Source organism: Euwallacea similis, chromosome 1 (assembly GCF_039881205.1).
Source record: "Euwallacea similis isolate ESF13 chromosome 1, ESF131.1, whole genome shotgun sequence".
Taxonomy (NCBI): Eukaryota; Metazoa; Arthropoda; class Insecta; order Coleoptera; family Curculionidae; genus Euwallacea; species Euwallacea similis.
The window spans coordinates 5992340-6017517 of NC_089609.1; the positions used below are offsets into that span (position 1 = coordinate 5992340).

The 25178-nt window shown below is 34.0% G+C and overlaps 1 protein-coding gene across 1 annotated transcript in view; it reads right to left on the minus strand.

Annotated features, from left to right (window-relative positions):
• Positions 1 to 600: 600 nt before the first annotated feature.
• The window catches only part of LOC136411821 (protein amalgam-like), an 84863-nt gene continuing 60285 nt past the window's right edge, over positions 601 to 25178 (minus strand). The window contains exons 2-10 of the mRNA XM_066394562.1: positions 16421 to 16555; positions 16163 to 16276; positions 15942 to 16088; positions 14994 to 15266; positions 13069 to 13166; positions 10781 to 10902; positions 2222 to 2504; positions 1962 to 2163; positions 601 to 1485 (exon numbers count right to left, since the gene is read on the minus strand). Of these exons, the coding sequence (XP_066250659.1) occupies positions 1337 to 1485; positions 1962 to 2163; positions 2222 to 2504; positions 10781 to 10902; positions 13069 to 13166; positions 14994 to 15266; positions 15942 to 16088; positions 16163 to 16276; positions 16421 to 16555 (1523 nt within the window). The 3' untranslated portion in view covers positions 601 to 1336. The remainder of the gene's footprint in view (positions 1486 to 1961; positions 2164 to 2221; positions 2505 to 10780; positions 10903 to 13068; positions 13167 to 14993; positions 15267 to 15941; positions 16089 to 16162; positions 16277 to 16420; positions 16556 to 25178) is intronic.

Here is a 25178-nt window from a genome sequence, read left to right on the forward strand (position 1 = left end):
AAGTTGAAGTCACAGATGTCAGCCCAGTAAAATGTAGGTAACACAAGTGTTACAGGGAGAAAGGAAAATTCAGAGAGCAAGCTTCTGCGTAGACTATAAAAGGACAGCAAACATTTTTATCAATAATAAACCTTCGTCTGCTCTTTTGATGTTAGTTCATTAATCATTCCAAGCACCCCCCCCCCCTTTGTAATTGAAATAAGAGTCACTCTTTCCTGATTTAGATCTCGCCCACACTGCTTTTAGTTGTAACTTTTTCTTAACTACCACTACAAACCTTACGGCAACCCCTTGAATAATAGCCCTTAAACGCCATACTATTAACCTACTTACCTGCACGCACATGTCTGCACTCTCATCCCTTTCTTTTTTATTGAAGGACCGGCCACACACATACACAAACCAATTATCGGCTGCCTGTCAGAGTTAACACAGTGTTATGGACTTCTCCTTTTCCTCCAGGGAGATTACGTCCAAAGAACTCTAATAAGCTGGTGTTTATCGGGAGAGGTTTTTGGTTTATTACGTCAGGATTACACGCGAAAGGTTTCCACCGTAATTAGCTCTGTAGGGGGAGCCGAGATAATGAAAAGCCGGAAGGGTATCTATACATAATTTATTAAGCTGTATTTACACTTAGATGGGCCTAATATCGACTCAAAATATGCACGTAACCGATTCATACGTCTTATTGCACTCTTACAAAAATAGCTCAGTCTTTATTTACAAAAATGACTTTTAACGAAAATAGTTTCACGGCTCCGTTAAGGCTCCAATTTGAAGCGTTAACAAAATCATGAAAGCCATATGTTACTAATATTAAAAATATTGTAGGAAAATGTATAAGCATCAACAAAAGCTGCCTATTCCATGATTCTCTCTAGGGTGGATTCGCTAAATTAAAGACAGCGAGCTATACGTTGAGTATCCGACAATTTGGTACGAATTGGAAATAAGTATCTATACATTCACATGTAGTAATCAGTGCCTATTATGCATGTATTTGGTAACAGTAATAATCTCGAGTATTCATCGAAAATATGTAAATTACAAAAATGAACTTCAATTAACCGATAGGTGCGCGTAATGCAAGTAGTGAACAACTATACGGTGTAAAAATTTATAAATAGAGTACTACACATTCAAATGTAGCGTTAACACACATTACAAGATATTGAACAACAAAGGTCCGTCTCACTAATCAATACACACTCGCGTCACAGTTCAAACCCACTTATTTCCAGCCATTATACGGTGTATCACAAAGGGTCAAAGAAAAATTAGTGTTGGGGTTGTTACGTCTCTATCTACGAAGGCCTTTGGGTCCCAAATTGTTTTAATTAAGGAGGAAATAAACACCGACACAGACACAATGCAAACCGTATGTGAAAAGTGGACGAATTTGGTTGCTACTCAATCCTTGGCCTTGGTTGGTGGAACCGTATACTGCTGGTTGAGCTGAGGGCTCGATGAGGTTCTCCATGTCTGGAAGAAAGCACCCGTGGATAATCATTAAATCTAACGGTACTACTTGATTATTTAACTACTTAATTTCAAGTCAAGTAGCTTAAAAGTCGGGCGATGTCGTGAAATTCTACTTAGTGAACACATCATGCGAGGGGCAGCACGAAGAACAGCCGTCACTGATAATGAAAGTAAACTTGAGAAATCCAAAAGTTGGCTATTTTCACGATTTCGATTTGCGTTTTTATGAGGAATAGCAGGTCTCCGATATTAACAATCGTAAGTAATAAAACAAAGCTGCGGCAATGGGATGGCACGGCTCTATGCGTCGATATAAACCAGTCGCGCCCCGCGCGGTCAATTTAAATGGAACAATGTGGTCAGTTGTGCTATCAACTTACCAAGGCATAAAAAATTTATTATTTATTTGAAGCAACAATACAGACATTAAACATCATCCTGGCAGAACACTTTCCGATAAAATTATAAAAACTTACCATTGGCTCTAGTAGTAAAATGAAACACTGGAGACAACTTATTCCACCCTTGATCGTTTTTAGCTTGCACCCTCACTTCATACGTAGTCGCTGGTAATAAATTTTGCAAAGTATAAGTCATCTTTTGCTTCGTAACCCCCGGATATGGAGGTGGAGCTGCTTGAGGATAATTAGTGTTGACTACCCCAGGCCCGGCAATGCTCTGCAACAAGAATCAACTTCTCCAATCATCTATCAAGGTCAAAAGACCTAATCCTTACCAAGGAAATCCATTCGGGCTTCATGCCGACCAATCGAGTTCCATTTCTCGAAGCCCTAAATTCATCTTCTGGTCTGTGAGGGTGATGCGCTTGATGATGCCTGGGCTGTAATCTGTAGAAGAGACGGTATTCGATAATAGAGGAGTGGCTATTTACTGCCCAAGTGAGCTGGTATTTATCCCTTTCATTGCCCATTAAGGGCGAATCAAAGGCTGCAGTGGTGGCTGTTCCAGTGAGAAATATGTGGCCTCGTGATTTGCCATGTTGGTTTGAGGCCATGCAACTGAAAACAAGTAAACAAATCTCTAAAGATGTTTTCAGTAAAAATGGACACAAATATGTCAAGCATCTACTTGTTTATATAAATTTACATGTTGTTAATGCAAAACAAAGGCGAAATTATGTATGGACAATCAGCCATAGCCAGTGGAACGCAAAGGGGAGAGAATAGCTATACACCGATTGTCTCGGTCAATCACTTCCCAGGGCTGTTTACGACCAAAGGGAAAGGGACATAATGCACCTTTCGATTAGTTCAAAGGGGGCCTACAACGTACGAGCGATTCCCTGCAATGCTTTCATGCCTGTTGAATATTGCAAAAGGCCCTTCTGCTGGTATGTGGCTATCCTCTGCCTATAGTTTGCGATAAGGATTGTTTGCAAATTATTCTAGCGACATTCATTAAACACCCAAAAATTGAGTCACTTAGAAGAATCTAAATAATCGAAAGACTGCAACGAATTAAGACAAGATGAAAAAACAATCCTCACAACTGAACCCTTCTTGACCCTCTTAGCATTACAAGACAATCCCGATTCTTTTTCCTTTTAACCACTTTATTGAAACTTTTCCAAATGAATTTTTTTCTTTTCGTTGCATTATGTGAAAGGCTATAAATGTGCAGATGTAAGTGGTTTTGTCGCAGGGGCTGACCAATGGTCAATAGGCTCTTTCTCTGAAAGTAAAGATTACTGTTAATAGAAAAAATGCAATTACTCATGACCTCAGAATCACATTTTATGGTTTGATACTGTCAGTTACCAAATGATTCAATTCAGTCTAATTGAAACCAAAATTGAGGAAATCCGAAGCGAAACTCAAAGACTAGAGTCGGAAATCGGAAGATGCGCTTCATTGAAAGCATATTTGAAGGCGCCTTAACTTTCGTGAAATATGGCTAGAATTCTTTTGAAAGCCTCAGCAACATCCTCTCAAATTTTGAAACTCAGTCCGCTAATTTTGCCCAATTTAATGGTTTATTTGAAAACGTTAATCGTCACAACTGTAGGGAAGAAACCACCTCCACTCACAATCATCCATTGCTCATTCTATATCAGTATTAAAGAGTTCTATCTAAATGAGTTGGCGAAGTTTTGTCACATTTTACTCTGGCCTTTCCTTTTTTAAATGTTTGTGTGATATGCCACAGGGCGTGCAAAATCCTGAACTTTGAGATGTTTCTAATTAAAGATTTTGAAAGTATTTTTAACGACAATTTTTACAGTAATTCCTTCAATGACAGATAATAAATTGTCTCACTCGTTTCCTTCATCAAACCGAATTGCCCACCTTTAAAGCTTTGGTATTCACTCTTGGGGGCGATTTTCTAATTGCAACCCGCCTATATTCGAGGACACTAAGTACTGATCTGAGCTATCAAATAGCATCTAATAAGTAATTACCCGCTTAATAACTCTTATGAATATTTATTGCTAGATGTTTTAATATGCCCATGTTATTTGGACCGAAATTTTCGCAATCCCCGAGGCTACGAATGTAATCTAAATTATGCATAACGACTTTTTGCTTGTTCGTTTTTGTTGCGGAATTTGCGTTCACGTATGATAACAATAAGTATGTAATTTTAATGTGAAATTTAAGAATCTTTTGTCTGTGTGTAAACTGTTTTGAGCTCGATCTCCCTCTATTGCAGTCAGCGTTCTTAGAACAAATAGAGCGAGGCAAACATGGAGATAGTGGAGCGTAATAGAGCGCAAATAAAATTTAGTTGAGCTGAAAAATATGTGTTATGAATACGCTTTCGAGTTTAGTGTATGTATTTCCTCTATGGCTTTTAATTTGAAATTAAATATGGGCTAATGCTCAGAAATTTCAATCTTTAGTAAACTGCGGATTTGCTCGCTTTAAAGTCAATGTTTGCTCTTTCGACGGATAAGCTTTAAACCCATTTTCTCAGTGAATATGTTTTCTGGCAAGTTTCTCAGTTTGTCATAAAAAGTTTTTGACCTACTGCCCACAAAGTTTCCTTTAACCTAATAAAAGTCGGCGATAACAAAGGAACGAGGGAGCGAAAAGCACGACTCAGTTCCCGGTTGGAAATCTTCGCAACGGATTTTCATTATATCTCAATTTTTAGTATAACCACCCGCAAGAGAGACAAAACAGCAGACAGCGACATATTTCCTCTAACTTTTAATAAAGATAAAGAATCCCAGGGAAACGTATTTCTAAATTATGTTTTCCCGTGCTTTTTTGAGAAAATGGCCGCCGAGGTAGGGATTTTTTTAGCAAAAACCTTTTAGTTAAAACGGTTCTTTCGAGGCCCGTTCGTGTCACGCTGTTACAACCAGAATTAAATGTTCTCATTTTGCTGCGGGATATTTAATTAAGTTATTTTTTTTGCTTGTCAGGCTTGGAATTTTAGTTCGTTTAATAATAGGAATTAGAACCTCCCACGGAAACAGTAAATCAAAGAGGTTTGGGCCTTCGAGAGAGCTTTCCTTTCCCCTGAATAACCTAATTTGGACTTAAGGACAGTTTACTGAATTTTTTGACAGGGCCGGTTTTATATCCTAAACTAACGTCAATTAACCTTAATGAAAATTCTCTTCTAAAACGAAGGCTAACCTGGGTTGACCATAATACGATTTTTTTATAATCTCGCTAAATATATTTTCTTTCTCTTAATATGCAGAGAATGTTCCTGAAAGTTAGCTACGGAATGCTATATCGTATCAAACAGTCAAGAAAATTCTCCATAAGATCACTACAGGTTAATATGAATAGGAACTTCTTTCAATGAAGAATCAAAAGAATTAATGCCAGGTTACTTAATGGAATGGAAAATAACTCAACTTCAACCAAACCTAGAGCATTTCTTTTAACGCAGTATTGACCGTCAAGGCGGACAAAGGACACCCGCGCCCACATAGATTTCGCGCATAGGTTACGCATAGGTTTTTCAAATCCAGGACGGACACGAAGGTCGGCCATATTTAACCACCATTTTCAATTTATAGTCATTCATATTTATGAATATTTAATTATTAATGATCGCTTTGATGTTTTTAAATGAGCGACACGCAATGGTTTCATGATAATATATATATAAAAACCAGACATTAGCGCTCTGGATCTCAGAAGGAAATAAGCACTCTTCCAACTTTTAAAACCTTAAGTTTTTTCCATGCTGCAATGGAAGACCATCAACGGTGTAAATGCGGCTAATACTGTAACAAATAACGGCTGAATGTCGGCAATCTATAATGCACACTGATTTTACAGATTGCAGGAAGGTAATCCATCTTAATCTAGGCCATGTCTATCCCAAGGACTTTTGCGAGTTTTCCTATTTAGTGAACTTATTGAGAAGTTCCAAATGGAAATACGTTCGATTCTAATGCCATAAATAACATACTAATTTTAAGGACAGTTCTCTAAATTTTATGTAAATAACTGTTCAATAACGATAAGGTATTAGAACTGAACTTAATTTTTATTATCTTGAATTTCGACTAGATATCTAGAACGTGCTTAATAACATTTTATTCAAGGTCTATTTTTAATGGGCAATTTTTATCCTGTAGAGATGACAACTGACAATGTAAACGTAGTCAATATTAATAAATAACGTTTTAACGTGAGAATACATACAGACATACATATAAATTGGAATAACCTAAACAAGCTCCATATTGGCTAGATTTACCTCGAAGGAGTTACGACGTTTTGGTGCTGGGTAAATTAAGTTTTAATATCTTGAATGTCCTAAACTAGACAATTTTCTGAATGTAAGAAATAGTATTGTAAAACGTTGAATAAATTTAACTAGAGAGCACCTTTTTCATCATAAACGACCCTAATTGACCTTTATGGAAAGTTTCTTGATTCTTGGCAACAAGAAGTTCTTTGAGTTACGTTCAGGTTACTTAAGCTTTATTTTCCAAGTTTTTCTGGATCGGGTAACGATGACTAATAGCATCGCTATAAACCACCCAATAATATACATAAAAATACTAGAATGTTTTAGTCGACCATATACATACATATTTTCTTTCGCATACCTCAGTTTACTATATTCTTAGCTACAAATTCTGGTCTTTAGGTTTTCCTGTATTTAATTTTTCATGGAAGTTCAAGCCACGTTGGGGTCATAACAACATTTAGAAAATAAAGTTATACAATCCCATTACAAGCTTCGGTTTTTAGGTCATTTTACGCGACCCAATTTAATACATATTTCTATCACTTTCTGATTGTCATGGAGCTAATAAATCGACACAAATTTAATGAGCAGAAATGGTGTCATACTTGCTTGATTGCAGTCATTTTCATGTTTAACCTAATTTGGTGTTAATTCGATCAATTCTAATGATTGGGATCACAGTAACGAAGCGAGTTGAACTGCATATGAATCTAAACGTAGCTTTCATGTTTTTGTGTTCTCTTTAACATTTTTATTATAGAGAACTAGGTAGTTTGAAAAACTAGCGTTGTGTAAACTTACTAAACATAAACTGAAACAAACAGTTTTGAAGGTTTTCACAAAACACCAAGCCGACGTCAGACCTGGAACTGGGCAGCCGTTTCGTCTGTACAGCTTTTATTGTTCGTATGGTGGAGAATAGAGTCCGAAGCTTTCACTGAGCGGAACAGAGAGTTCTTGTACACAATCCAGTATCGTCTTTTTTGGGCAAAAACAATTTTCCCTTATCTGACTTTTATTTGCAGCGCTTGTTTCTCTTAACTAAAACTCTCCCCGTTGAGAGAAAATATGTTTCTTTTTACGTTTTTCTGAAATGAGGATATTTTATCATCATGATGTTGTTTAAATTCAAAGTACAGCTCTTTTGAGAAATGATTTAAACCACTTATTTGTCGAGAGAATTAGCCGATTTAAATTTAATAGGAATTGCAGCGCACGGGTTTATCAAAAAAGGGCTCTGGAAATTTCCTGCAGATGCTTTTATGGAAATTAAAATTTTAGCTCAAGAGAATGTTTAATATTAGTTTTTACGTGAAAATTTGAGAAACATTTATACATATAACTATTGAAACATGTGTAAATTAAGGCTGTTTATTGAGTGTTCACTAACTCCATTCTACTAAAGTAAAAGTCAAAAATTGCCAACCGTTTTTAGATTTTTTTCTGTCTAGATGTCTCATTTTCGATAGTTTTGCCAAGTATCGGGCTTATCAATGAAGAGAGTAAGATGTAGTTTTTGAAAAACAAACAACACTACTGATTTGTACTACGAAAACTCGCTCAAAGTTTGTGTCTAGTTTCTGGATACCTTGTTGGATAAATCAAATAGAGTGGGGCTACCAAACATTTCGAATATGAGCCCTCTGTGAAGATGAGAATCCACAATTAAGCTACGATATTTTTAGGATCAATGCTCCTTCTTTAATTAATACTTATAATTCTTTACTTAATTTATTTTATTTTATTTAATTATTAGAGCATCAAAATGAACTCTAAGAGTTTGGTGCAGTTAATAACACGTAAAGTACACACCAATACCTCTTTATCACTCATGTTTTAATTTTTAGTTAGATGAAGACCAAATCAACCTATTCAAATTTAGCGGGTAACAGCGGTAATATTACCGCTTAAAATTACTACTTTTATGCTGGTGCCCCCTAGCGGCGGTCATACTAAGTTAGTTTCCCTCGCATGGCTCGTCATGTGAAGCTCCGGTTATTTCCTTCTTCTGCTCGTGTTTTTAGTTAAAATTCTCGTTAATTAACCAAATTTGAGTGTCGTGTAGTGTTTCCACAACCTTTGAGTACGTGTTTTCACAAGAGACTATCTTCAAGGCGAAAAAGCAAGGTAAGAAATTGGCATTATCATAGTGAAAAGTTGTAAAATGCATTACCCGGCATTTTTTGGCTTTTTAATGTAAGATAAATGTTAAATTCGGTCATTATTGTTATCTAATGTGTCTGGGTCAGTTTTACATAATGTGTACCTGTTGGTCTCTTTTATTGTTTTATGGAAAACTTTGAAATGTTGAAATCATTGTGGGGCTCCATGTTTACGAATGGTAAGTTCTAATTGGTCGAGGCGAAATGTAAGGTTTGGCGGTATATTCAAATAAGAATTCAATCAACAGGGTCTTTCGGAATCTTACTCAAATTACTTACTACTCTAGTAGTCTCAGGACACTCATCTTTAATACATTTTGTGTGTAATGCAATCTGAAGTAAACGAATATTTAAAGTTCACATTGTAATCAAGAGCTTTTACTAAAAATCAGATATTAGGAACCTTCATAATGCAAGACATTTTATTTTCTTATTTGATGAAAAATAAAACTATTTTTTGTCGCACCTAAAAACGTACTTTTGAAATATGTAGTTTGAACCATTGATTTTCTAAATTTAAGTCAGACTCACACCTTAACCTATAAACTATTGAAATTAAAGAACTTCTCAATAAAGTAAACATTTCTTTTTTCAACATAATGATCTGGCAATTATTTTTTATTACATGCATCAAATATAAATTCCATAATCAATAATCCGACTCAGTGTAATAATAAATGGTGGTTATAATTTTTGGCCTTCTAACAGGTTCAAAATATAAAGTATTGGGAATAATACACTTTCCAATTAAGCGTGTTTTAGAGCATTGCTCCCCAAAATGAATATTCAGCTTATCACAATCACAAGATGATAAAAAATATTTGAAAACAAAAGCGACCTCCGAGGGCTGTAATGTCAAATCACCAACAGAGTCGACACTGGCAGCCGTTACCGCAATCTCTTTACCCTGAAATTTTTTTATAATAGACCAAGGGGCCTTAGACGCGTTTTTCGACTCAAAGATTCGAAAACGATAGAATGCTTGCTGTTCTGATTGTATATGTATACCCATTGATCGTTTTTTTTTATAACTGAGATATCCATTCTTGACATAAACTACTAGATGGAGTATTTTTTTACCAAATTAAATACTTCAAGATTGTCAAACTCTTCTCATAAATTTTCAGAAAATTCAAGAGGCATAAAAGACTGAACTTTATTGTGTTATTTTTATTAATTCAAATAGTAAGTAATTTAGTGAGTCTATTGAACAACTGGATTTGAATCCCGTAAATACTGTGATACAGGTATTTCAGCACTTGTATTCGGAAATTGGAGAGGAGGATGCTAGGCTTATAGGTTAAAGTTTTTGCACTAAATGTAGAAAATACAGCGCATAAACAAACATGAGATATGCAGTAAATATTGCTTCAAAACATAATGACGTAAACCAAATTAATTTAAATGTATGTAGCACAAAGTATCGCGCACTAGCGTAGGTATGTAAATGTTCCTCTCTGGAACATTTCCCTAAGCAGTATTACTGCATGTCTCCATGTATTTCCGGTACGCGACCTGCCTTACAATTGGACAAGTGTTTGACGTTAGATGTGTATGTTATAAGAACAATCTGTGCATTCTTCCTCGAAACCCTTACGTTCAGAGTTTGAAAACTTTATTAATTATTTTTCGCTTTCTTAATCTTTAATTGCTTTTAAGATAGAAGACCATGTACATTATTAGTACATTTTCATATTATATTGTTCTGAAAGGAGGAATCACCAATATTTCTGTATCAGCTTTTTATTCGTGTGTAGAGTAACATTATTTATAGCTACGGCTCATTATCATGAATAAACAGTGGAAGAAATTGCGATCTGGCGCAGTTTCTGTAACAAAGATGAACGCAGATTTGCCCAAATCCTCATCATCGGCTCTTATGTTTTCAAATGCAAGAACATAGCAAAAAAAAGCATCTATCATACTAAAATCAATTTCTAACCCATTTGACGTCTAGCTTGGTACCTTTTCCCAGTCCAACCCCACTTTTATTACGTGTGCGCCAAACTACGAATAAATTATATTTAATCAGAACAACCCTATGTTCAGCAAATGAGTTCATTTCGCCACCTTTGTCGTTACTCGAACTGGCGTATGTCGACCTATAAAATGCACATAGAATAATTTATAAACTTAGGCTAATTCTGCACGGAATAAAAGTACCCTCCGTGACAGAATAGTTGTGTTAACTTGAGATGGACCTAAAATATGTACTTTCGCTTCGAGTCTAAAAAAATGAAGAAAAAAAATGGACACGTAGGCTAATGCATATCCCAGGTGATTATTTGCAAACACATTTTTGCAGCTTGTATGTACAGAGTTTTTGATTTACAGATGTAGGCCAGATATAAAACATCTAGAACGTTCATTATTTTGTCTAGATTTTTATTGAATGACTTCAGTAAAGAACAAAATTAAGATCGTGATGTTTACGAACAAAGAACACTTACCTGTAGTTGCCCATATCGATCAAGGAAACATTTCTAATAGTTAACGTGTAACGATTACCCCTCGCTTGAGTGGCGTGTTGTTCAGTGACCCCCAATTGTGTTGTCTCTTTGTACCACAGCACCTGCAATTTGTTAAACAATTCCCCTGAGTTTATATCAAAGTTTTCATTTACGAGCGTGGAAAATAAAAATTTTTGCTGGGGGAAAACTAAAACTTTCCCCTCAAAACCAACAGCACAAAAATAATTTTCATTCCGTCAGGGAGAAGTCGCTGGCGTGGAATTCCGGCATAAAGTGGCATAACACGCCAGCGAATCTAATAAAATGAAATCCAGAACTTGGCTGAAAAGTTCTTTAAACAACTTTTTTTTCAAATTTGATTTGTTTAAATGCTTTTCGCATGTCACGTGCATTGGACATGTCGTCAACATGTTATTCAATTAAATTCTGCAACTGCGCCGGAAAACAATGAACAAATGCCAGGAAATATTGTTTTGCAACCCTGAAAGAAATCCTTACACAAAGCAGAAGTCATGAAAAGTCGTTGGAAAATGTTACATTTTTGTTTGTGGGGAAGCGAGTTATTGTCAAAAGAATAAAATTTATTACTTCGTGTTGGTTCCGTGACGAGTAATAATTGCCCAAAACGTTTTAGGTGTTAATATAAATTGGTTGCAAGATGGAATTTCTTAAGTGATTAAATATTCATTTGGTAACGGTTGTGGAAAAAGCGTATCGATAGATTGTGTTAAAAACGTATTACGTGAGGGTTTTAGAAAAATATGAAATATTAAATTTCATGTTACCGTAATTATCGATTAGATCGGCATTTTTTACAAATAATATAGCCAACGAATCAAAAATAATGTAGATACCATTATTGGAAAAAAAGTCAATAGTAAATGTTAAATTTTTTATACTTTATCTAGAATTGGCTATCTAATCAACTGTGCATTTTTGTATGTTACTTTACATTGGCATTGGCATTACTTTAGATTTACATGACAGTGTAAAATTTCCTAGAGGTTATTTCCTAATTTTAAATAAGTGGTTTATTATGAAGTGGGTTTTTGCTGTACAGCTATTTGCGATCATAAATGGTAACTTATCAACATTTATTAGGTATACATGGTGTTGTATTAAAAAAACTGACTTTAATAATTAACGCATATGGAAGAATAACTTGTGGAACAAAATTCGCTTAAAATCTGTCAAGATTGGAACTAAAATTTACTGTTGCTAATACTGTTATTTTTAATATACAATGGATATGCCATAAAGTGTAGGAAACCCAACAGGTATTTTCGTGTCTTCCTGCATGTATGTGCACATCGTTGCTAAAAGATTTTGCTTTTCTCCTTTCAATATTCGTTCAGTAGCATCGGCACTTTTGAGAAGTAAGTTCTAAAATCGGAAGTTAAGAGATAAATATAATTGTGAACTTAAAAACTGCCGACATACCTCTCGGCTTTGAGAATTTATGTGAAATTTTAGAGCTTAGGTAGTATGTTAAGTCGAGTTTTATCTCGAAATTTATCCTGCAGGATATTGACTTTTGAGGAATAAACTTGAAAATCTCAGCTTTTAAAGACATAGTTTTCATCATAAAAATGTTTATAAAACAACTATAAAGCGTACTCTGAAATTTTTGTACACTTTTTTTGATGCGTATTAAATTCGAAATTTTTAGTCTTTACAAACTAATGCAATTACACAACAAACTTAGAAGTCTTTTCATAGAATTTAACTTTAATTTTTGGATGTTAAGGTAGGGAAAAAACTTTCTCAAAAAGATAAAACTAAGTTTGAAAAAATAAGGTTGAAACTATAGGATGAATATAAAATAAAAATCCTAATATAATTTTATAAAAATTGATGTCTGCCAATAGTTAAGCTCCGACAATAAAAATTTGATGGCGCGAAAGAAGACTCTTATGTTCAAAGCAGCCATTAGCATCGTATAATATCGACTGTTGCTGTCATAAACCTGAATAGCATAAAACCATACATAATATATCCATAAGAGTAATAAAATCTAAATAGACTCAGAACGAAACCGTAAATTGCTCTTTTACGATGTATAAAATGAAAAACTTAACTGTCGAGCTTTAACTTCCAGCTTGACCAACATTATTATTATTTCAGGTAGCCCTGAAACCATTAGAATAAAGTGGAAGGAACTTGCTCCTGATTTAAAAAGCCACAGGGGTCATTCTTTTGCATATTGAATATTTAAAAATATTTACGAAGGTCCACGTAAGGTTATGAATATTTGAGAAAAATCCTACCTGAGCCGGAGGTTCCGAGTAAACTATGCAAACCAATTGCGCTTCCAAACCAATACCCGTGTGGACTGTTGCCCGTTCCACTTCCACTTCTGGAGGATCTGGAAAATGAATAAATCAGGGTATTTATTACGGAGCAAAGTATGAAATGCTCATGTTTGCAATGAGCATCAATTTAAATAGAAAAAGCATCAAACTGCTGTTTACTTTCTAGAAGCCATGCTCGTCATCAGAATTCATTGCGAACGACATTACGAGACGCAAATTAGTTTTCTAACTGCTTTTTAAAATATTTTAATTCCAACTTTTTAACTTGGTTAAAAGCTGGCAAAGCTCCTTTCATATTTACCTAAAATAATTCCGAAGAAGCACGGAAGACTGTTTGTAGTACTGCTTTTTTAATGAAGTTTCTCGTTAGGCGCAAAGTTGCGGATTTATGGAGATGAGGCATTTATAGAAATTAATTTATATGCTCAAAACGTGAAAAATAGTTTGGAAATTTTGTGTCAATCCAAATGCACCTTGTTTCCTTTTAGATAAGTTTTTCCTGAAACAGTTTTTCAAAAGTATGTCAGACAGATGCCCACATTTCCACATTGATAAAATAAATACGACTTGAGTAATGTTAAATAATTATTTAGCTGTGGCGATATTTTATTTACCACTTTATTATAAGTTTTATCTACCTCTAGTAACTTTAATAAATGAATAACTCTGGTTTCATATTGCGTGCTTTGAAATTTGAGTAAACGGGTTGGTTAGATGGAATTAAGTATTGATAAATAAATAATTTCTTTTCATTCCGTAAAATTATAAGGTAATTGAAAATTAATCTGCCGTGAAGTAATTAGTTATGTCTCCTTTGCAATCAGTCTTGTAATCAGCTGCAAATATTCCCATAATTAATCTCCTGCCTCTGTTATAACAAATTTAATAACTATTATATCAATTTCTGAATATTTCTATCAGTTCTCTCTATTTTCTCTTTTGATGCGAACATAAAAGGATTTTAGACGCAACATTGTTTTAATAATTTCTGCAATTTGGCCCCACGATTCTGCTCTGTAATTGCATTTGTTGCAGGTGTGATAAATAATAAATCCCTCTCACAGATCAAGTTTTAATTAACAGACCACCTCGAAATTTAATCATATTTAAAATATAACTTTTAACATTGAAATCGGAGGGAATTTATTAGTCATATCATAACTTCCATGATCTATTATTCACGTCATGAATAATCCATTTATGAATTTCTATTAGTAGGAAGATTTATTTATTTTTCATGATATTTTTATCGATGTTTGAAACAAATAATTAATTTTCCATATATATTTTATCAACTTTTTGCCATATTTAAGACTATCTCAGTCTCAACTATCTAGTTAAACGAGATGATGTGATACCACCGTAGTAAAATTGTGATAGTGATTATGGTTTTCCCTCTACGGTGACTTTTTTAACAGTTTTCAATAACTATGATAAAAGGTATGACCGAATACCGTGAAAGTGAGCTTTTCTCTCTGAAGTCGTTTTTACGGTGATAATTTTTGTGTTAGTTGTTGTTACATGATAGCAATTGTCACAAAAAGTGTTCCTACGTATAACAACTATTACGGTATTTCATTTGACAAGATATTTGACAGTAGTGCCACGATAATCCTGAAATAATGGCGACTCTGAATATGCCGAGTAACCGCGACACAGTGTAAACTCCACAGACAGCGTGATAGTGTTTTATGTAATGGTTCTCTCTCCAATCTGTAATTAATTCAGTGCCTACCATATTACTAGCTATCACAATTTATATTTATGCCATTTTTTTCATTCCTCCTTTGTACCACAACTCAGTCACGATATTAGCTTTTGTCAAATTGATCAGCATTAATAAAATGCAATTCAACATGAGATATAATTACAATACTTACACAATACGTTGATTACAATATGCTTGGTATCTGGTTCCCCTACTGCATTATCGGCTGAACACTGATATTGACCTGTAGTGTGTCTGTCTGCATGCTGAATAACCAAAATCATTCCCTGAACACTCCTCTCCCCACTAGGCATCACGTTATTTTTCCTCGTCCACGAAATGGTAGGAACTGGATTTCCTGAAGCCCTACATTCCATTTTCACCATCTGTCCCTGGGTCACTTCCAAAGTCCCTGAATGGGACACATAGTGGATTCTTGCAGGAACTAAAAGAAACACGTTGATATTAGAAGCTTAAAACCTGTAAAAAAATGAATCTATCAAACGGACTGATTTTTTTTCATTTAACCTGGAACCTTTTAGTTTTAACTGGAAATTCAAACTTCTTGAGGTTCAACTAACTAATTTTTGATTAAGGCATTGCTATGTTTGCTTTATCTTCTAAAGAGAACTTGATTTGATATCGGATTAAATCCTCTTGAAAATTAATTTAAAATTCGTGAATAATGTTTTTTTTTGCTGACTTGAAAAAAAAATTAAAATTGCTCTTCAACATTATTTTGAAATCAATAGCTGTCAATTTCCTGTTAGTAACATATTTTTTATTCCCTATATTTCCTGTTTTAATTTCCTATTATTTCCTAATTTCAAAGCGGATCCCAAAAGTTTATCAAATTAGTAGGGGGAAGGGTACAATATAATGTAATAATAAAGGTATGCAGGGTGTCTCATGAACTATTTGCCGTGGTCTAAATCAAACTTAATCTTAACGGAATCCCAAGCATTTTAGTTTTTTAAAATTATTTGGTAAGATAGAACCACAACTGATAGTTTGGTGCAGTTGCTTGGTAAGCTTGGCCTCCATTAGTTTCTTTGTTACCCCTTAAATCTGATTTGAATGCACAATAACAGTAAAACATACTCAGAAAACACAAACTTACCAAGCACTTCCAGAGTATGGACGATCTCCTTGGGCTCGATAGTACCCAATTGGCAAATATAATCTCCTGCATCTTGAGGACGAACATCGCGAAGTTCGAGACTGTAGCCGCCCCCGGAAAGTTCGGGAACTCCCCCGATATTGGACGCTGAAATACAAATGTCCAATATAGCGTTAAATAGAATTTGAAATGGTTCTCGAAATTGTCGAAACGAAACTTACATCCAGATTCGATAGTAGGCGAAGGTAGGACTCGGAGTCGAGGATCCGGGGAAACTTTGATGGGGCCAGCGGTCAAAACTGCAATATTGCGTTTCCACGCCAACACGTAACTTCCTGGAATTATTAAAATTTTGTTCTATAGAAATTCTTGTTATATTGGAAGAAAAAGAAAGGTCTTCCCTGGGGACCCTTCCGAGATAGAAAGGAGGACTTTTTCTAATTTATATCCACCCTACGTCCATGTATTACAACCCTTACCTGGCTGCGTAATCCTGCATGGCAAGATAACAGTGGCCCCTGCGGCAATCCTGTAGGTTTGACCAGGAGTTACGAAGGTCGGTGTCTTTCCTGGGGGTATGTCGTATTCATTATGTTGGGGATTAGCATGTGTCCCTGAAAAGAAAAATGTTATGTTAAATTCTAATTAGTGAAAAGATTGACTACAAGTAGTGAGTGAAAGGGTGTCAAATTTGACACACAGAATCAGCTAAATAGAAGTAACATTTTGTCATCATGAGAAGAATGTTTTAAATTTTCAACATACCAATAAATTCTGACTACTTTCGGCAATATAGTCAACTCTTTGACGAATTTGTCAACATTTTGGAAAAATACTGTTTAGTGTATAGGTGTAAAATACTTGTCACTATGTTTTTAGTAAAATGTGATTTGACAAAAAAAACATTTTAAAATTTGGAGCATCTTTAAGTTTCACGTATAGGAACTCATTCGGATAATGTGCTTTGTTGCCACAAAAAAAAGTATTTTTCACCAAACGAATGTTTCGTTTTGAATTTCTGAGAATTCTTCGTATTGAATTCTTCCAAAAATTCTTCAAGTTTATTATTCATTAAATGCCGAAATTCTGAAATTGAAATTCTTCCGAATTGTTATTCATTTACCATACTATCAAGAAATGTAAGCGTTACAAAGAAAATTTATCCGCAAACAGATATACATTCAGTATGTAAATATCAGTTAATAAATTAAAAAGTTATTCTAGCAACCTTTTTCAGTTCCAATATCATCATCAACTCTTTTACCAACTACGCCGGCATTTCATTAAAGAGAGTTCCCAGTATTGTTATTAATCATTTATACCCCATCGGGCAGTAATTTATTTGACAAACAAAGCAAGCATTGCGACTGAAAAGAAAATGGGAATAGACAAGCTCTGACGTGTGAAAGTAAGCATGTAAACAATGGCAACACAGAGACGAGCTTTTAGTGTTGTTTGTGCCTCAGTATTCGTGACTTTTTGTCTTCTAAAAACTACCGAGGTTTAGTTTGGAAGACCGCACCTAACCAACACCCAGCGTTCCAATTCAATATTGGCCAAGAAATCGTCCGCCCCAAATAAAGTTGTTTTCGTTACGTTTTCGACATAAAGGAATATGGAAAACCAACAAACGATGTTTTGCGCTTATAAAATATTAATCAATTTACTTAGATATTTTTTTATTTGGGAGCAGTAAAATGTTCGTTGAAATGAAGGCACATTGAAAACATCGCTGAAGGCCGGACAGAAAAAAGAGACTGTGCATAAAATATTAGCATGAAAAGAAAAAAACGGAAAAGCTTCCAATAATGTATATTCTTGAAAGCTCTCAATTAGTTTTGATTATAAGGCAATACTACAGTACTGCTATGGTTATTTTTGCTCTGTTATGTTGTTTACGATTGATGTATACATGTATAGTTGAAATGAAAAATTTAAGAAAATGGCGTCTAAAAACGTAAAATATATATTTTTATTATAATTGTTCGACCTCGATAGAAAAAATAACATAACATAAACGTTTCGTAAAACCATTGACGCATTCATGCATTACAAATTCATCGGTTTGCTTCTTGTTTTGCGAACTTGTATTCGTACGCCAATGTGATGTCTTGTGAAACTTGTAATTTGATGTGCATACTATTATAAAATTTATAAGCCTCTATGTTCAAAACAGTTTGGCAAAATTTCATTACTATTCTCGAAGATCTTTTAAAAATCAATAAGAAAGACTAATGTTTATTAAGGGGAATTTACAGATTTTTTAATTATTATAAAGTCTGCAACTACAATTAATTTTTTAAACTTTGTGGAATTTTATTTCGAGTTAGACGTTAGAAACTTTTTTGTTAAAGCCACGATTGAGGGCTTTGTAAACATGAAATCCTGGGGGTTTTAATTTTGAAATAATTGACTTAAAAAAAATGCACCATATCTGACTAATTCATAAGTATAAAGGACGCGTCGGACATTAGATCAACGTCATTGAAACGTTTCTTCTGTCTCCATGTGAAAAATGAACTCCTATTTGATAGATAATTTCATTAACTCATTGATGGTGAACAAATAATTTAAAATGATGTTCCAATTTGCTAAAATTTTGGAAAAAATAATGTTAAGTGTTTAATATTAGGTATCAAATACTTGTTTCATGCCGGGATTCCACACACAGGAAATTACTGTCCACACTAACGATATAACTTGGTCAAATATAATTTGATTAAAAACAAAAGATTTTAAAATTTTGGAAAAACTTGGTGTTTCATCTATAGAAACTAACCTGGAAAATTTGTTTTGTTTCCAAAGCAGAAAATATTTTCCATCAAACGGAAGTTTCGCTTTGAACTTCTGAAAATTCTTATTATTGAATTCTTGCAAAAATTCTTCAAGTTTATTACTCATTAAATGCGGAAAATTCTAAAACTAGTATTCTTTAGAATACTTCTACATTCACCATGTTATCAAGAAACGTAAACACTAAACTACTACGAAAATTTGTCTGCAACCAAACATACATTGAATATATACATTCATAGTATTTAATAAATTAGAAATTTATTGTAACACCCCTTTGCACACCTCATTTCTGTAACGAATTAAATAGAATCTAAAAATACACTTAAATATATTATGTTAACATCTCCTTATTCTTTAAATTTCTAAAATAAATAAAAACCACGCTTGTAATTCTTTTTTATTGTTCGTTTATACAAAAACTTAAAATCATGTAAATTTAGTGGTTTCCGCCCGTAAAGGACCAGCGTACGCTACTGTCACAGCTACTGTTTCAAGGATTATTCAGTATTTAGGATTTCACACATTTAGTGCCATGGCAAATACTGATGTCTGTTTCAGATTTGCTTTATAAGGCTACAACCGACACCGAAGTCTCCTCATATTTTATTGTGGCAAGGCACACAGAGTAAAGTTGGAAGTGTAAAATTCGTTGTAGTTTCTGCCGTGAACCAGTATAATATGTTGTTATATCTGGTTTTAGCAAAAATGTTCCTCAAGCTCTATCCTTAAATGTGATATCTTTTGTGAATGCTACGGTCCTTTGATTAACATTACTCTTTATTGACATCAAATGGCTATAGTAGACACTCTTGCTAAAAATTATGAATAACTCTCAGAAAGTTCAAATGTGTCATTTTTCGTCGTGAAAATTTGTGTTTGATGAAATGAAAATATCTGCCTGTGCTGTCTAATGGCCACTTCAACCTATCATTAATATCTGCAAATCGTGTCTGCTCTGATCCCCTAGTTGAACCTTCTACCAGAGAGTCACGGAATACATCAGCGTCTGTTAATCACTTCGTTATGCTTTTTATTTTTATTATTATTATTTTTGATTATCTTTTGTAGAACACTCAGTACGGAGTCAGGCGCTGAATGTGTTAATATATCTTATTCCAGCGATAAAAAAAGAGGAATGATTAAAACATTTAAGCTTTTTTACACGAACAACCTTTCAGGATCTTTTTGGTTTGCAAAATGTTGAACAAGATAAGAGCGTAGTAGAATTCATCAATTACCTTTCTTTCATTATAACTTTAGATATTCTTTTATTCCTCGAAATTCTTTTATAAGTCAGCAGTCTCTTTCAAATATGAACACAAACATAAATTTTGCATTCAAAAGCAATCGTGCTGAGCGCACCCGAGACATAGACGACTTCCCCATTCCAGACAATGCATTCTCACCTCCCTTTCCATCTGACCCAGATGCAGAAGCTGCAATTTAATATCCAAGTCGCAATTTTCTGGAACAGACCTGCACTGTACCCAGCTTATTTTCAAATTAGCATGCCCTAACTAAGTAATATCCAACTAATGGGTGGAAAATTCAAAATGGCGTTGCCGAGAACCGACTGCTTTTCAGATCTTTATATTAAAGTTTGTTATGGTGATGAAAAAGTCGATATTATGTGCACAATATCGAGTGTTGCTTATTAAGCGAATAATCCACTAATTGCAGTTCATATAATATGAACATTCGCTGCGGTCCTTGTTTCGGTATGCATTCACAATTGGGGCTTACAACAACGAATCTTCCACTCGGATTGTTGCGGATTCCTAGAAGCAGAATTAATTCCGAAACTGTTGACTACAAAAACTCCGCATGTATTAAGAGCGAATTGATTATTAGAAAAGTTTAAATTAGTTGAGCCACTCCAGGAGATTAAGCTCCAAAGAACCCGGTTTGGATTTACCTGTTCCCGGGAGATAACATTTTAGAGTCAGGACTGCAATAGAATGTATTAAGCTGGTTAATATTTAAGACGTAAGTAAGTCTAAAATAAACTTCGTTAGAACTGTGTTAATGTTGACTCGGAGGTAATACACTTCTTGGGATATTGGCACAAAGTTACGGACTCATTGAGGCACAATAAAGCGCGAGGAAGGCGAAATATTTACTATTAAATAAGAGATGATAATAATAATTTGTTCTATATTTCAAGAATTATTTTAGCGGCATTAACATTTTAAATTTATTTGTACGATTAAGAATTGAATAACATTAAGAAGCGATGATGTATGTCCGTAATTTTGATACAGTAACAGTAAACGGAAATATTATTCTTTTTTTAATGAAGGATTAGGAAGACTAAGATGAACCAGAAATCTTGACATAGAAGTAAAATTAATCAAAATGGCGACAAAAAACAGGATAATCTCTTAATATTAATTAAAATTCAATCAGTTATCTTTGATTCCAAGACCGCTTGTTCAGGAGTTTTAATTAGTGAATTCTTGTGGAGAAAGTTGGCAGTTTTGGTCTTTGGAGTATATAATGAAAATAAATTTATTTCTTTGACCTGACTAGATAGTTCAAATTATCAAAGTTTTTCTTTTGCATTTGAGTAAGTTCATGTCAATATGCAAGAGCTTATACACTTGCGATAAAGTTTAGAACATTTCAAATTAGAAATAACAGCACAATTTTAAACTTCCTTAACTTCATTTCCGTATTTTTGTCTCCTCATTGTTATATTGTAAAACTGAAATTCATGATCTTACTGAACATAATCAATTCAGAGTTTGTTCTTATGGAAGTATCGCTAAGATTTCATAGGGTCACTAAAAAAATTCAGGCAAGCACAGGTATGATTTATGGAAATTTTCAATCTCCTCATCTGTCTAAATATTAAACCACTTTTAAAAAGACTTTACCAATCAGATTACACTAAACCTTGCTTCATCAGTCATTGCAATTGAATCATAAATAATAGTAAAGATTCACTTTAAGGGTTGGTCCTTAAGTCTCTTACTAAAACTGCATGTGAAGTAACTTACAGTCACAGGTAACCATCAGTCACGTGTGTCTATTAATTACGAAGATGGTTTATATCGCTCTCCGTACTTCAACTGGCGGTTAAGCCTTAATTTGAGTTTGAAAAATACTTCATCTGCCAGTTAATTGTTAACTGATAGCTGTCGCTCTCTCACCGGACATTGAAAAATTATTGGGCCCAACCGCATTTGGTAAAGATCAAGTTAGAGTAGGTTAAATGTGTGTAACAGAGATTAAGGGAATTTGTCTTCTCTCTGTCTGTCTCAATCCGGATGGTTGGGTCGTCAGGGGCTAAAATTGAAAATTGAACATGGACAATCCTGAGTAACATGGACGTAAACCGAGCCCGAAATTGTTAGTCTCAATTTACGACGAATTCTCCAAGTCGAGAAAGTCAACATAGAGTCTAAGAGATCTTAAGGTCTTAAGGTAAAGACATCTGTGTTTATTTATTTTAGTTGCTGTGCGGGTAAAAAGAATAGTTTGGATTCAAAAATATATGAAGGCAGTAATCATAATAAGGGAGGAAATTCTAATTTCAAGGCAGTAGGCCGATAAATGTTACTGACCCTATAGTATTCTTGACTTTATTTTAACTCGTTGGATCGCGTTCCCACTGCGGTGCGATCATTATGTTGTTTTGTTTATCTTGTTTTAAAATGCTTGTTTATCTATCTTTATATTGGATACATTGTGTATTATTTTGTGTTGTGCATCGTTACCGTGATTCGACCGGTGAGCTGTATGCTTGCAAAAAAACATAGAAATTTTCTGAATGTTTGGAATCCATTGTATCGCCGGTATCGATCGATCTGTAATTATAATAGTGCCTTTGCAAAAGACAGATTGTAAAGATTTTTATATATTTTCGTACCGCTATTGTTTCTTAGATGATTCAGTTGTGTATCACCGCGCCAAGGAACACATCGGGACAGTCAGGCATTCTTATGTTTCAAAGACTCGTTAGAGACGTCACTAGTGTAACTGACATTAAGTGATTGAACGTGGGTGTCATGTAGCTAACGTTTACTGACAGAAAATGAATGTGTGATGTAAATGACATTTAGTGAGTGAAAATGCGTGTTGTGTAATTATCATTGAGAGTCGTGCGTCACAGTGGGTGCCGCCAAAAACTTTTTTCTCCTTTTATGGTAAAAATCGAAATTGTAGTACTCATTCCCTACCCCACCTGAATTCCTCCTTCACGAGTAAGTAGAACAACGTCACTATGAACGAATCTTTCTGTTGTAAAAAAGTCGCAATAACTTAATACATGATTTACGATAATACAAACAACAGCATAATATAAATTTATACATTAAAACCATAACAGAAATTAAAAACCTTTCATATTCCAACACATATTTTTGTACATAAATTTCGATAGTAAAACAACAAAGTTAATTTACAGCGAATTATTGACAGACATATTTGTTTATATTTTATTAGTTTCACATCTTTCGTGTGAGTTATTTTAACATTGCCTAGGCTTTTACCCCTGAGTTTACCAAGCTAATTGAAAACGCGTTTTCCTCTTCCGGCCGCTCTATTTTATATGCGTTATTTAATATAGTTAAAACGAAATAAATTCCATTGATATGAAAAGTTAATATGCAAATAAAGGAGACAACGCGAAAGAGCATCATGTAACTAATACTTCAAAGCTGAAAGAGGATTTCCGCTAATGGATTCGAGAATTTGGTAATGAATATGGTGCATATAACGTTCACTTCGCAACCCTACTGAGGGATTAAAGCATCATTTGAATATACCCTAAAGTGAGTTTGGTTGAGAAAAGGATAATCTAACATCCAAAAATTTCTATTAAATCCTGCTTAGTTGGATTTTAGGATGGAATCAACCAGACAAAATTTACCATAATAATAATAATAATAATCTATTTGCTTGCAAATAAGCTGTCAGTTTCCATACTGAAAGCGACGCGTTTATTGCACAAACACTGAGAAAGTTTCTCCTCATTTTCTCTTGATTTTATTATGTATAAACGTCTACAATAATGGCAGAAAAGGCCCATGTGTCAGCCCAAAACTTTCATATTAAAACCCGTTTTTCCAGCAAATGTTATTGTTAACTTTAGTCAAAACTCACTGAATAAAGCTGTTTAATTGTGTACCACCCAGGGGATATTGATTATGAACTGCTCTAGTCCAATTATAACTTTGGCGAATTCGAAAAATTGACTCGAAATTTTTTCTAATAACTTTGCCAGTCCCAAAAGAGTTTTTAATTTTCCGGATGCATGGTGCGAGAGTATTAAATTCAAAATTGATGTCAAATACCGGTAGAGAAACATTCATGTTTTACGTGACACGACCCGATTTAGCTTTTGTGTCGAAAAATTATTCTGTAAATTAAGAATTTACTTTAATATTTTCATTCGAGTCGATTGGTGCTTGATTAGAGCAATATTTTATATGAAGAAAAAATGTTCAATTTGAAAGGACTGTTAATAAAGCAATATTACATTTTTCATATTTACAGTAATTATTTATGATTCAGTTTTTTTAAAAACTGGATTAGATACTGCACAGGCCCAACACTCTAGATGAAATATATGATTTTTTCAAACGATAAAAACTCGATGTATTTGAAAAAAACATCTGTCAAATTTTATTCGATATTGCTTTTTAAAAAATTTCCCTCAAAAGCTCGTAAAGCTTCGAAATTTGTATATCTCTGTGGTTAGGGTCGGAATAAATGTTTGAAAATGAATATTTTTTTTAAGTGGGATTTAGCTCTAACTTTCCCAAAATGGGCAACCCAAAGCTCGAAATGTATTTGGAAGGACGGAGGTTTTTTATGTGTTATAGTTGAGAAAAATGAATTTAATACAAAGGTGTTTATGAAATATTGGTAAAATGCATTATTAATTTCTCTGTGTAGAAGGAATACAATCATGTTTTTTTTGTTAGAAAAGAATAAAATGAAATGAGTTCAATTTCCTGCACGCTCGTGTAAAAGTTCAATTCAATTGTGCTCGTCCTCTGCAAAGTTTCAAATCGCTTGTTTAACTTCTCCAACACGAGAAACTCCTTAACTTTACTTGTGTCACACTAAAAGAATCCCCACTTTCAATGCACTTTTCCCTACTCCTTATAGCTGAAATAACTCCACTTTTTTTTTGTTTTTATTTTTTGTGGAAACTAGGATATATTGTGGATACTATCTACAAATTATCAACAATAAGTAAGAAATACTATTAAGAACGATGGAATTGATTACAGGGCTAATTCGATGTAGGTAGCTATTAGGGCTTTTAGTTAGAGTTCTTAATATAATTATTTTTTGTTAGGATAAATTATGTATTTAATTAATAAAAATAGTTTTATTGAAAGTAATTCTTTTCATCTTATATTTTATTCTGATTTTACGAACTGTTTCTGAAGTTACTAACTGCACCTTTGCTGTCATATGCATATTTGC